Source organism: Agelaius phoeniceus, assembly GCF_051311805.1.
Source record: "Agelaius phoeniceus isolate bAgePho1 chromosome W unlocalized genomic scaffold, bAgePho1.hap1 SUPER_W_unloc_1, whole genome shotgun sequence".
In the NCBI taxonomy this organism is placed as follows: Eukaryota; Metazoa; Chordata; class Aves; order Passeriformes; family Icteridae; genus Agelaius; species Agelaius phoeniceus.
Genome location: NW_027509866.1, coordinates 1,800,301 through 1,814,960, shown reverse-complemented (window position 1 = coordinate 1,814,960; position 14,660 = coordinate 1,800,301). Strand labels below are relative to the sequence as shown.

At 52.3% G+C, this 14,660-nt stretch overlaps 1 protein-coding gene and 1 pseudogene across 1 annotated transcript; both read left to right on the top strand.

The window, feature by feature from the left end:
- LOC143692433 (uncharacterized) overlaps window positions 1–14,660 on the top strand; it is a 100,195-nt pseudogene that overhangs the window by 71,988 nt on the left and 13,547 nt on the right.
- On the top strand, window positions 6,295–7,227 carry LOC143692364 (olfactory receptor 14J1-like). The gene has a single exon (XM_077172599.1). It carries the CDS (start codon window positions 6,295–6,297, stop codon window positions 7,225–7,227), a length of 933 nt encoding a protein of 310 aa, XP_077028714.1.

The following is a 14,660-nucleotide window of genomic DNA, read 5'->3' as shown; positions in this document are numbered from 1 at the left end:
GAGAGGTGGAATGAGTCCAACTGTCAGCGTAGAGGAAAACCAATTTGGGCTGCTGATGAGTGGAAAGACATTGCTACCAGGGTAGGAAGGCTACCTGTGAAAGTCCGCCATGTAGACACCCATGTCCCCAAGAGTAGAGCCAATGAGGAGCACCAAAACAATGAGCAGGTAGACCAGGCAGCAAAGATAGGGGTGTCAAAGATAGACCTAGATTGGGAACAGAAGGGAGAGTTATTCCTAGCTCGATGGGCCCATGATGCCTCAGGCCATCAGGGCAGAGATGCCACCTATAAGTGGGCACGAGACTGAGGGGTGAATTTAACCATGGACAGTGTTTCTCAGGTTATCCATGACTGTGAGACGTGTGCTGCCATCAAGCAGGCCAAGCGAGTGAAGCCCCTATGGTATGGTGGGCGGGGGTCCAAGTACAAGTATGGGGAGGCCTGGCAGATTGACTCCATCCCACTGCCCCAGACACGCCAGGGCAAACGCCACGTGCTGACCATGGTGGAAGCAACCACTGGATGGTTGGAAACCTACCCTGTGTCTCATGCTATTGCCTGGAACACCATCCTGGGCCTTGAAAACCAGGTCCTGTGGAGACATGGCACCCCTGAGAGGATTGAGTCAGACAATGGGACTCATTTCAAGAACAGCCTTATCAACACCTGGGCTAGGGAACATGGCATTGAGTGGGTGTACCATATCCCCTACCATGCACCAGCTGCAGGCAAAGTGGAGAGGTACAATGGACTACTAAAAACCCAGCTGAAAGCTTTGGGTGGGGGATCTTTCAAAAACTGGGAGCAGCATTTAGCAAAGGCCACCTGGTCAGTTAACACCCGAGGTTCCACCAACTGAGCAGGTCTTGCCCAGTCTGAGCCCCTGAATATAACAGATGGAAATAAAGTCCCAGTGGTACATGTCAGAGGTTTGTTGGGGAAGACTGTGTGGATCAATTCTGCCTCAAGTACAGACAAACACATTTGTGGGGTTGTCTTTGCTCAGGGAGCAGGTTGCACATGGCGGATAATGCAAAGAGATGGAACAACACGATGTGTACCTCAGGGAGATCTGATTGTGGGGTGAGAATGATATGCAAATATCACTATTTGTTGGATGTTACTGCCATTGTCTGTACATTACACCATACAGACATGAGATAGAAGGAAATGTGTAAGTGTTGAAGATCTGGGCAAGCGGAAGATGGAGAAGGAAATGTGCAAGTTTTGAAGGTCTGAGCAAGTGATAGATGGAGCTTTGAGTGAGTAAGGTGAAAGGGGTGAAATCCTGCAGCTCTGTAGTATAGGGTCTGGATTCAGTGGTCCAGTGTGGGGATGTGATGAGGGCATGATGGGTATTGCTTGTAATTTTTGGGGGAACAGATGGAAATTTTGCGTGAATAAATGCATGATGTGTGGTAGTATGTTGATGATATGGGGATAAGGGGTGGAATGTCCTAGGGTGATGTTATGATGCTTGTATCCCCACTCATGTGTCCTGTTAATGTTGGATATTATGTTCTGTACCTTTAAGACTGGCTCTGAAGAGTGAAAGTTTTGTTTGGGTTTTCTTATCAGCCTGGCGGGACACAGAAACAGGGCAGTACATAGTGCTGCTTTTGCTTTTTGCCTTCGCTTTTTTCATTGCTCTCTCACTCTTGCTTCTGCTTCACTTCTGCTTGCTCTTGCTTCTGCTCATTAGCTAGTTTAGCTAAACTGTCCAAATTTCTTCCTGGACTGTTTCTCCTTTCCTTTTTGAACCATCTTGAACCTGCTCTGGACTGGGACTTGGGAACACCGAGCGTTTGCACCTTGTGGCCTGCAGCAGCTGCCCCAGCGCCAGAGGGACTGAGTGACCACCCCCAAGAGAGAGTTTCTGAATTTGCCATCTTTTTTCAGAGTGGTGAAAGAGCGGTGTCATCCGGTATTGTTAATTCTGTGTGCTGGGGGTGCTGTGCCTGTTAAATAAACAGGTTCTTTCCACTCCTCTCCAAGGAATTCTTCCCAAACAGGTTGTGGGGAGGGGCCGTGTGGGTTTGCTTACTGGAGGGGCCCTCCTTTGGAGATTCTCTCCCAAATTTGCCCTAAACCAGGACACCCCAATATGGGATGGCAAACAGGATTGATTCAGACCAGGGAACTCATTTCATATCAAAGATATTGCAGAAAGTTGTTCAGGCCCTGGCAGTAAAATTGGAATTACACACCCATAGAGTTCTGGTCAGGTTGAGAGAATGAATCAAACTCTTAAAAGAGCTCTAGTTAAGCTAATGATTGAAACCCAAATGTCATGGATAAAATGTCTCCCTTTGGCCTTATTAAGAATTAGAACCCAACCCCAGTCAGATCTGGGGGTGTCACCCTATGAAATGATGTTTGGGTTTCCCTTCCTGACCTCACCCCAGAAGGCTGCCACCTATGAGGAAGGGGAAGCCAATGCCAAGGAATAAGTGATGTCTATAGCACAAACCTTAGGAGGGCTAAGACATAAAGGGGCAATTCCTCAAACTACCACCCTGGATTTCAGAATCCATAATATTAATCCTGGGGAATTGGGTGATGATTAAGCCATGGAGAGATCAGCCTCTAACTCCTCAGTGGGAAGGTCCCTTTCAGGCACTGCTCAGCACCGAATCGGCCGTGCGAGCTGCAGAGCGGGGATGGACTCATGGCAACAGAGTCAAAGGCCCAGGAGAAGAACCCAAAGAGTGGACTATAACATCCAGGCTGGGTGAAACAAGATTGACTCTCAAGCAGAGACTGAGAGACAACCAGGAAAACACCAAGATGCCCAAAAAGCAGAGTCAAACTTCCACCAACCAGCTTGAGAACTGTCTTGCTGTTTTCATGGGTGAGAATTACCAGCATCTGTTGAGGGGAAGTACACAAGGGACTGTAAAAGGTAATGGGACAGCTTCTTCAAAAAAATAAGACAAAAGAAGGAGGGCAAGACCAGGTTGGCCCCTTTGTTTGCTACCAAGAAGGCTCCATAGCCCTGCTGTGGGTAGCAACCCTGTAGGCATGGTAAGGTAGGGACAAAAGTCCATTCCAGACCTCTGTAATTCCTCAGTTGTCTTTTAATTCAACAGGGACTGGAGGGCAGGACCGAGTTGGCCTCTGTGCTCACCCCTAAGATGCACCAACTATGGGTAGCAGCCACACAGGCACCGTAGATGGGAGTCAAAGCCACACTGGACCTCTGGGATGCCCTTTTGACCATTCCAAATAAGTGTGTCTAAGGAAAACCTGAGATTTTTTCTCCTATTCCCACTGTCCTTGCCCACATCAACAGATACTGGTATGACTCATTCAAGAGAGAGAGAAATGTTTTTACTCAATTGTTCAAGCAAAATTACTTATAGATAAAGAAAAGAGGGGTTTGTTATAGATGAGTAATCCTATGGTTGGCTCTCACAATTAAGGGGTGAATATTAAATATATGTTTGGAGAAGTTTTGTAGATGTATAGTTATCCTTCCCCTCCCCCTTGCATTGCTATCACAGGATGGCCTCAGTAGTTGGGGCATTTGGGAGGGTTGGCTTGTTCCTATGGCAGCACCTGACCTCCAATCAAGGTGTGAGACAGTGATCTCCACCACTGGACAGAGAAGAAGGAGTCGATTGACAAGACTTTGGGAGGGGCCAGAGGTATAAAAGACAGAACATCCATTTTGTAGATGAGAACACAATGACTGAATCCTTTGCTCCTGGCGCAGTAGTCTTTTCATTATTCAGTTTTCTGTTGTATTCTGTAAAGGTCTTAATAAAGCATCTAAATTTTTTAAAGTGAAAATCGTTTCTAACAGGGGACTGGGGAATGTGGGTCAAGGTTGTCCACACTGGGTCAGCTCCAAAGTACAACTTCACTGACCTGGCCAGATCTCCTCGGGAGAGACCCTGGATCAATATCAATAACAGAAAGCTGCAATCAGCTCTTCTCTAAAGAGAACAGTAATAAAATGCACTCTTTAAAATAGTATTAAATATTACTTAGAAGCTCTTTGAAATATTTCTCCATAATTGTAAAAGGAAACCTTCCTGCTGAACTGCAAAAGACCAGAGGGAAATCAAGGCAGAGCCATGGTTTGTCAGAACTTGCTGCATCCTAATGAGCCCCGCGGTGCATTTGGAGCTGAGCCCTGGAACCTCAGGGCCTGAGAGGAGATTGCACAAACCTTTCCAGGAGTCAAAGTAAGAGGAAAAACTCAGAGTGCCTCAAAGCATGAATGGGCCCCACTGAGGTCCATCCCCAACACAGGCTCCTCATGGACTCCTTGGAGGAGAGAATTGGAGGCCAGGATGGCACAAAAAACCTCTCAGAGATTAAGTGTGGAAAGAAAAATCCAAAGTACCTTAAAAAATTTGAGTATCTCAAAGCATTACTGAGCAGCACTGAGTGTCAGTACAAAGCTCTCAAGGGACTCATTAAAGCAGATAATTGGGGCCATGATTGCACAAATCTCTCACAGAGTCTGTATCAAAAGGGAAACACCAAGTACCTGAAATAACTGAAGTACCCTGAAGCATTAATGAGCCCCACTGAGTGTTGTTACTGACAAAGCCTCTCCAGGGACTAATTACAGCAGATAATTGGAGGCCAGGATTGCACAAACCTCTCAGAGACTCCAAGGCAAAAGCCAAACCCAAAGTCCTTTGAAAAACCTGCAGTCCCTGCAGGGAGCATGAAGGAGCCCCCAGGGCCATGGCTGAGCAAGGCTCCCCAGGGACTCCTTGCAGCAGATCCTTGAGGCCACTGGGATGTGGGCTAGGGGGGGATGCTGAGGGCAGCACAAGGGGCTGACAGTGCCCAGCCTGGCTGGGGCTGTGCCAGGAGGCCCCAGGGCCTCAGGACAAGGTGTCTCCTCCCAGCCCTTGCTGGCACAGACCCTGCTGTGCCCCAGGGCACCAAGACTTGGCTTCTCTTTGTCCCCACCTGTCATCACTGCCTGCAGTTCTCTGCTCTGCCTGGGGCCTGGGGACATTTTCTCAGTCATGTCCCTCTCTGGGACCCATTAAAAGTCCAAGAAACTTTGGAGCTGGATTCTGCCTTGGAGCTCTGGAGAGGTTTCTTCAGCTGCCTCTCAGGGACTGATGTTCAGGGCCTGAGCACAAAGGCCCAGAGGCTGATTAAAGTCCTTGTGCTGTGTCTGTGCTGCTGAGCTGGGCTGGGCTCCTGGCACAGAGGCAGCTCCTGCTCACCAAGAAGAGCTTCAAAAGCACATTTCTCTGGATGAGCAGCTCTTCTGCCAGCCCAGCAGGGCTGGGGCACTGCCTGCAGCCAGCCCAGGCACAGCCCAGAGGCACAGAGAGCTTCAATCAGTCAGGGCTGGGAAGGGGCTGAGAAGTGCCTGGGGCACAATCACTGCCAGCCCTTGGCACAGGAACCTCTGGCTGCAGGACAATGCAGCTGCAGCTCCTGGAGCCATCTCCTGCAGCTGGAACATGCCAATGCCTGCAGAGCCTGTGAGTCCATCCTCTGCTTGTCTCTTGTGCAGAGCAGCCAGGGGTGCCCAGGGCTGTCCTGCAGAGCAGGGTCCTGCAGCCCAGGGCGCTGTGCTGGGGCAGGGACTCTGCTGCCTGCCAGGGACAGCTCTCAGCCAGCCCTGGCAGCTGCTGCCAGCACTGGGGGACAAGATCTGGCTGGGAGGAGACAGCTGGTGAGGCTTGGAAGTGTTCTCCTTGTGTGGGGAGGATGCTGCATTGTTCAGGACTGCTCCCAGCATGGCATTTAGGTTCAGAACATTTCCAAGTAGATTATACAGGGAGCACAGCAAGGCAGGGGTTGCGTAAAGGGGAAAATCCTGTTTTTTTAATCTACTGCTCTGGGTTTCCTGGTTGGGAATCTGCCCATAGATATTCATATCTCAGTTCAGGCTGAGAAAAATAAATAATAATATTCTCTTAGATCTGAATAAACTGCGCATTTACAGAGATCAACAGATGGCCCCTGAGAGGCAGCATCAGTGTTGCTTTTTCAGCCTCCTCAGGGTTGCTCTGACATTGCCATCAGATCCTGCAGAGCCAGAGCTGCCCCTGGGCAGTGCCTGAGCTGGGAGGGCTCTGCAGGGCAGAGCTGAGCCCCCAGGGCTGGGCTGGGCTCTGGCAGCACTGGCAGGGCCCAGCCCTGGGCACAGGGAAGCAGCTGCTGGCAGGGACAGCTCCAGGCAGCAGAGCCCTGGGCAGGCAGTGGGGGGAAAGTGCCCCCAGGCTGTGCTGGGATATTTCAAGTCCTCTACAAACCCAACTATTCCATGATTACTTTTCTTACAGATCCCCATGCCAAGGCACAGCAAATGTCCAACAGCAGCTCCATCAGGCACTTCCTGCTGCTGGCATTGGCAGACACGCGGCAGCTGCAGCTCCTGCACTTCTGCCTCTTGCTGGGCATCTCCCTGGCTGCCCTCCTGGGCAACGGCCTCATCATCAGCGCCGTAGCCTGCGGCCACCACCTGCACACGCCCATGTTCTTCTTCCTGCTCAACCTGGCCCTCGCTGACCTGGGCTCCATCTGCACCACTGTCCCCAAAGCCATGCACAATTCCCTCTGGGACACCAGGAGCATCTCCTACACTGCATGTGCTGCTCAGCTCTTTTTCTTTATGTTCTTCATCTCAGCAGAGTTTTGCCTCCTGACCATCATGTGCTACGACCGCTACGTGTCCATCTGCAAACCCCTGCACTACGGGACCCTCCTGGGCAGCAGAGCTTGTGCCCACATGGCAGCAGCTGCCTGGGCCAGTGCCTTTCTCTATTCACTGCTGCACACAGCCAATACATTTTCCCTGCCCCTGTGCCATGGCAATGCCCTGGGCCAGTTCTTCTGTGAAATCCCACAGATCCTCAAGCTCTCCTGCTCACACTCCAACCTCAGGAAATTGGGATTTCTTGTGTTTTCCATCTGCTTAGCTCTTGGTTGTTTTGTGTTCATTGTTTTCTCCTATGTGCAGATCTTCAGGGCTGTGCTGAGGATCCCCTCTGAGCAGGGACGGCACAAAGCCTTTTCCACCTGCCTCCCTCACCTGGCTGTGCTCTCCCTGTTTGTAAGCACTGCATTGTTTGCCTACCTGAAGCCCCCCTCCATCTTCTCCCCATCCCTGGATCTGGCCCTGTCAGTTCTGTACTCGGTGGTGCCTCCAGCCCTGAACCCCCTCATCTACAGCCTGAGGAACCAGGAGCTCAAGGCTGCAGTGTGGAGACTGATGACTGGATGGTTTCACAAATATTAAACTGCTGGACAGTTTCTCTAAATCAATTGAAATAAAAGCCATCTTCTATACTTCCTTTTAGTTTGATTGTGGGGTTTTTTTCCTAAGTTTAGGTTTTCCATATTGTCCACAGAGAAATGTCACTTTTTGTGCTATTTCTCATTCTCTTTCTCTCCACCTTCCCTGTGGCCACAGACTGTGTCAATGAGGGGCTGCACTCTTGGTGGCTTTAAAGTAACTAAAGGATGTCCCAGCAGAGTTTTCTGCAGAGATGCCCTTGTGTTGCCTTCTCTGGAGCTGCAGCAGCAATGTCTGTGTGCAGAGCTGGGGCAGATCAGTGCTGGCCCAGCAGCTGTGCCCAGCAGCAGCAGCAGCAGCAGCACTTGGTGTTGCCAGTGCTGCTGCCGTGGCCCTGCCCCGCTGCCCTGGTGGCCCTGGTGTTGCTGCAGGGCCTGAGTGCTCTCGGGGCCGGGCACAGCCCTGGGGGTGGCAGTGCCGGGGCTGCAGCAGGGACAGGCCATGGGCACTGCTGGGGCAGCGCTGACGCCTCAGGCCAGGCCCTGGGGGCTCCAGGCTCCTTGCCCAGGCTCTCTCAAGAACACGGCCAGGCCAATGCTCAGCACAGAAACCCCCGTCAGCAGCCCCAGGCTGGCCGTGGGCAGGCTGGGGGCAAACAGCATGGCTGGGGCTCTGCAAGGGCCCTGGGCCAGACGGGAAGGAGCAGCAGAGCAGGGGCTGATCCATGCCCAGTGCGCTGCACAGCCCAGGGCAGCGTCCCAGCGCGTCCTCATGCAGCTGCCAACAACATCCCCCCTCTGCAGCCCTGGCCTCTCCCCCAGCTCACACAGGTGCCCCATCCTTGCAGGCACAGACACAGCAGCACTGCCTCAGCAGCCCCTGTTTGCATTGCACACAGCAGGGCCAGCACCCCCATGCTGTTGCTGTGGGGACATGAACCTGAGGGAGCACAAATGCCATCAGCCCCTGGGGCCAGCAAGGCCTGCGGGACACCAGGGAAACCACTCAGCTTTGTCCTGGCCTCTGCAGTCAGCCAGAAAGTTTGTTCCCATCAGCTGGGAGTTTCCTGTGCCACTGCAGACGCTGTTGCTCAGAGCCAGGGCTGCCTGGCAGCCACCCCCAAACTGCCCTCAGCATTTCCTTGGCTTCACCTTTGCTTTCTTTACTCTTTCCTAACTCAGATTTCTTCCCATTGCCCAGCCCTGTTCCCTCCCCTGCAAACAGCCCATCCCTGTTTGCCCTTTCCTCTCTGGCCCCACTCCCCATTGCAGTTCCTGGCTTGGCCCCATGGGAACGTCCCTTGGGCAGCAGGATCATCCTACAAGTGCTGCAGGAATTGTCTGCAGGCTCCTGCAGTGCCTGGTGCTGCTCCCTTGCCAGAGGCACCCCAGGCCAGGGGGGCACATCTGGGCTGCTGTGTCTGCCTCTGGGGCTCCCTGTTCTGGGCAATGAGGAGCAGCTGCAGAGGCTCTGCAGGACTGACAGGATGGGCTTTGGGGCTGCCAGGAGAAGCTGAGGGACCTGGGCTGCTGGAGCTTCTGCAGAGGAGGCCCAGGGCTCATCCTGCAACTGCTCCAGTGGTGGTTTCAGAGAATCCCAGAATCAGCAAGGTTGGAAAAGATCTTGGAGATCATCAAGTCCAACCTGTGCCCTGACACCGCCTTCTGTCCCCTGAGCCTTCTCTTCTCCAGGATAAACAACCCCAGCTCCCTCAGCCAATCCTCACAGGACTTGTGCTCCATACACCTCCCCAGCCTTGTTGCCCTTCTCTGGACACACTCCAGCTCCTCCATGTCCTTCCTAAATTGGAGGCCCAGAACTGGACACAGCACTCGAGGTGCTGCCCAACCAGTGCCAAGCACAGGGGAAGAATCCCTGCCCTGCTCCTGCTGGCCACACCATTCCTGATCCAGGCCAGGAGCCATTGGCCTTCTTGGTCACCTGGGCACACTGCTGCCTCATGTCCAGCCTGCTGTCCATCAGTCCCTGCAGGTCCCTTTCTGCCTGGCTGCTCTCCAGCCACTCTGTCCCCAGCCTGTAGAGCTGCAGGGGTTGTTGTGGCCAAAGTGCAGGGCCCAGCACATGGACTTGTTAAACCTCACCTTGTTGGATTTGGGCCCTGGATCCAGCCTGTCCAGGGCCCTGTGCAGAGCCCTCCTACCCTCCAGCAGATCCACACTCACACCCAGCTTGGTGCCATCTCCAAATTTGCTGATGCTGGACTCAATCCCCTCATCCAGACCATCAATGCAGTTATTGAAATCCATGCTGGCTGGCTCTGATCCCTGGGCCATCCTGTGGGTGCCCTGTGATGGCACTCAAGGTGATCTGTTCCATAACCTTGCCAGGCACCCAGGTCAGGCTGACAGGCCTGGAGTTCCCCAGCTCCTCCTTCCAGCCCTTCCTGGGGATGGGCTCACACTGGCACCTCCAGTGCTCTGGGACCTCCCTGCTGAGCCAGGACTGATGGTAAATGATGGAGAGCAGCTTGGGGAGCTCATCCACAGCTCCCTCATCCCCCTAGGATGGATCCCATCTGATCCCACACACCTGTGAGCATCTGAGTGGCTCAGCAGGTCCCCAGCTGCTTCCTCCTGGATTCCAGGGGGCTGTTCTGCTCCCTGTGCCCATCCACCAGCTCAGGAGAACACTTGTCCTGAGGACAACCTGCCCTAATACTGAAAATTGAGGGAAACAAGTGTAAAGTAGCTTAGCCTTTTCCTTATCTTTAGTTACTGTATTCCCCACTGCACTCAATCTAGAGTAGAGGTTCTCCTTATCTTTTCGTTTGATATTAATTTATTTATAGAAACATTTTCTGTTATTTTTCACACAAGTGGCCAGGTTAAGCTCTAACTGAGCTTTCACATCTCAACTTTTCTTTCTGCATAACCTAACAACATCCTTAAAAACTTCCTAAGTTGCCTGACCTTCTGTCAAAAGTTCATGCATCCTTTTCTTTCCCGAGTTCCCACAAAAGCTCCATGGGCAGCCAGGCCAGTCCTTTTCCTCACCAGCTCATCTTTTTCCACACTGGCACAGGCTGCTCCTTCCCCCTTAAGATTACCTTCTTGAAATGTATCCATCCTTCCTGGACCCTTTTTTTTTTAAGGGCTGTTTCTCTTTAAAAAAATCAGTGCCTGATTTGGTACTCCCCAAATCTGCATCCTAAACAGGCCAAAGTCTGCCCTTCCTAATTCCAGTGTAGAAGTTTTGTTGCTGCCCCTCCTTCTTTCACAGAACATTGAAAACTTGATTATTTCATGGTCACTGTGCCCCAGGCAGCCTCTGAGCCCCACATCTGCCCCCAGCCCTTCTCTGTCTGTGAGCAGCAGCAGACAGAGCTTTCCTTGGCAGTGGGAGTGTTACCAAAAATTCAGTAAAACAGAAAACTCCTTTTAACCCCAGTGTAGCATTAAGAAGCAGCATTCTTTATTCAGCTGGATGCACAGGGGAGAGCTCCTCCCAAAGCCCTGCATGCTGAGTACAGGAAAGTTTCTGTTTATTTTCTGTATTTTGCACACATATCCATTGATTGTCCTGGACTAAACATACATATGATAATCATTTCCCCAAAATCATTAACATATTTCCCCTCCCCTTTACCCATGTGTTCTTCTGTCCTGGGGGTCTCTCTGGTGGTCCCTGGTGGTCGTGGACCCCAATGTTCCAGTGGGCCTGGCTGAGCTGGCAGAACCCTGAGGCTGCTGAACTTCCAGTTCCCCTTCTCACACAATGGGCACTGTGTGGTTTCCATAGGCCTGGGGATGTGGAGAACAAGCTCCAGGTGTGAGCTCACCTGGTGTAGGCAATTGATCATCTGGTAACATGAGGTCACAGAGTGGGATATGACATCACAGAGTGGGGCATGTGAGGTCATGGAGAAGCTATGACATCATAGGCTGCCTCTGTGACATCACAGAGCAGATGTCTGACATCACAGAGCAGACTATGACATCACTGAGTTGGCTGTGACATCAGAGACCAGCTGTGCGAGATTAGAGAAGGGGCTGTGACATCACAGAGCAGGCTGTGACATCCCAGAGGGGCTGTGTGACATCCCAGCAGGGCTGTGTCAGGTCACTGGGTTGGTCACTCTGCCCCAGCTCCCCCTCACAGTTTCTCCCAACAAGTCCAATGCTGTCCATGCCCAGCGGGGTCCCTGTCCCCCGGGATCCCCCCGGCCCACCTGGAGCCACAGCCTCCACCAAAGGATGTTCCACAGGATCCACCCCAGAGCCTGACATGGGGACAAGGGGCCAGGGCTGTGTGACCAGGACATCAAGGATGGGGATTATCCAGGTCACTGTGGCCTGGGTTGGGTTGCCCAGGGCAGGAAAGATGTCTGGCATCTGGAGCTGGGTCTGGGAAGGGCCCCCAAGGTGGGGCTGGAGCCCCTGGGCTGTGAGCAGAGGCTGAGGGAGCTGGGCTTGTCCAGCCCAGAGCAGGGAAGGCTGAGGGGCTCCTCATCCCAGCCTGGCAGTGCCAGCGAGGAGGGGATGGAGAACACAGAGCCAGGCTCTTCACCGGGGGCCTGGTGGGAGACAAAAGCCAATGGGTGGGAGGGGAAAGAGGGGAGATCAGCCAGGACAGGAGGAGATGAAATGAGTCAGGCTGGTTTCAGCATTTCCTCAACACCAAGAGCAGCCTGATCTCCCTTCTCCATCCACCACTGACAGCTTTGCAAATCAGGAATTGTTGGAGCTGTTTTGCACCCACTCCAGGATGAGCATCCTGATACAAGAACTTAATTGTGTTTATATCTGTCACAGAACCACGTTTTGTCTAAAATTAATTCTAGTATGGAAATCCCTTGTGGATGGAGGACTCATCAGATGCTGCTGGGACGTTGCACATAGCTCAGGGAAGAGCGTGATTGTTATTAAATTGTGTCCTGTTCAACTGTGATCTCTAGGGCACTAGGAGAAACTTTCTGTTCCTCTGAGTCTCACCAGTTCCTGACCCCCAAAGGACACAAACCTGATGAGTTGTGGTTCCCACTCCAGTGGTGGCACTTGGACCTCCCTCCATCCCCAGAGCAGAATTCCCTTGTCCCAGAGAGTCCCTGGCAATGCAGGGATGAAGGAAACAGAACAGGCTGGGGGGATCAGGGGCAGATCCAGGGAGAAGAATGACTTTGGCATTTGATGGAGCTGTGCCTTCCCTTGGCTTTGTTGGCTGACAAGAAATGAACATCCCTCTGTGTCTCGGGTAGCTCCTTCTCCAAGGAAAGCAGGTGGGAGTTGGAGTCAAGGAGCTGAAAGCTGCAGGTGCAGCCTGGGCTGGAGGGAGCTCAGATTTGCACAAGGCTGCTCTGAGTGCCAGGGCTTGGATGGGGGAAATGGTGGGGTGGGAAAAGGGACAGAGTCTGATTGATTGTCAGCCATGAAGGGTCTTGATTTGCATATCCATTCAAACTGCACACTGCAGGGGCTCCTGTGGGCATCTCTAAACTCTCCCTGCCTCAGCATTGCTGGGCTTTGTTTTCTCTCATTGCCTGATCTTCTCTCTGCTTCCTGCAGATTTTCCTCCTGCAGGTGTTTCCCTGTGCCTGATCTCTCCCTGCCAGCACTCACAGACCCCAAATCTCTGTGCACTCTCCTTGGCGCTACAGAACCCTGCCTGTTTGCAGGGCACTGGCTGGGGGCAGGTTCTGTTTGCAGCTTGGAGAAAGGAGAGCTCAGACTGAGCCTGATGGCTCCAGCAAAGGTGATGCTGCTGCTGTCCATGGGCAGAGTGGCTGAAAGCACATTAGGGATCTCCTACTGATCACTAAAAGAAACAGTTGGGATGTCTCAGGCACTTGTCAAAATTCATAATTATAGTTCATAATCAACCTTTGTACTTATCCCCCCCTCCCTGCCATTCTCCAATAGTAGGAAACTGAATACAAAGTCTTTGAAAGATTCCTCATTTTTTACAAAGTTCTTGTCTTGGAAATATTCTATGACTGATCAGAACCCCTCAGCATGTCAGAGATTCATGAGCATTTCACCTCCCGTGCAGCAGAAATACCCAGAGTTGTACTCACAGAGTCTGAAGGCATTGGGATGTTCCAGCTTAATGAGATGGCTCCAGGAGCTGCAGCTGCATTGTCCTGCAGCCAGAGGTTCCTGTGCCAAGGGCTGGCAGTGATTGTGCCCCAGGCACTTCTCAGCCCCTTCCCAGCCCTGAGTGCTTGAAGCTCTCTGTGCCTCTGTGCTGTGCCCGGGCTGGCTGCAGGCAGTGCCCCAGCCCTGCTGGGCTGGCAGAAGAGCTGCTCATCAAGAGAAATGTGCTTTTGAAGCTCTTCTTGGTGAGCAGGAGCTGCCTCTGTGCCAGGAGCCCAGCCCAGCTCAGCAGCACAGACACAGCACAAGGACTTTAATCAGCCTCTGGGGCTTTGTGCTCAGGCCCTGAACATCAGGCCCTGAGAGGCAGCTGAAGAAACCTCTGCAGAACTCCAAGGCAGAATCCAACTCCAAAGTTTCTTGGACTTTTAATGGGTTCCAGAGATGGACACGACTGAGCAAGTGTCCCCAGGCCCGAAGCAGAGCAGAGAACTGCAGGCAGTGATGACAGGTGGGGACAAAGAGAAGCCAAGTCTGGGTGCCCTGGGGCACAGCAGGGTCTGTGCCAGCAAGGGCTGGGAGGAGACACCTTGTGCTGAGGCCCTGGGGCCTCCTGGCACAGCCCCAGCCAGGCTGGGCACTGTCAGCCCCTTGTGCTGCCCTCAGCATCCCCCCCTAGCCCACATCCCAGTGGCCTCAAGGATCTGCTGCAAGGAGTCCCTGGGGAGCCTTGCTCAGCAATGGCCCTGGGGGCTCCTTCATGCTCCCTGCAGGGACTGCAGGTTTTTCAAAGGACTTTGGCTTTGGCTTCTGCCTTGGAGTCTCTGAGAGGTTTGTGCAATCATGGCCTCCAATTATCTGCTGTAATTAGTCCCTGGAGATTCTCTGCCTGTTGCAGCATTGATTGGGACTCATTAATACTTCAGGGTACTTAAGTTTTTTAAGCTACTTCCCCTTTCCCTTTTGATACAGACTCTATGAGAAAGATTGTGCATTTACAGGCTCCAATTATCTGCTGTAATTAGTCCCTGGAGAGCCGTTATCAGTAACAACACTCAGTGGGGCTCATTAATGCTTCAAGGTACTTTAGTTATTTTAAGGTTCTTGGTGTTTCCCTTTTGATACAGACTCTGAGAGGTTTGTGCAGTCATGGCTACAATTATCTGCTTTAATGAGTCCCTTGAGAGCTTTGTACTGACACTCAGTGGGGCTCATTAATGCCTTTAGATACTCAAGGTTTTTAAGGTAGTTTGGGTCTAAGAATACTTTTAGGTACTTTCAAGGATTTTCCTTCCCACCCTGAGTCTCTGGGAGGTTTTTGTGCCATCCTGGCCTCCAAATGTCTCCTGCAAGGAGTCCATGAGGAGCCTGTGTTGGGTATCTTCC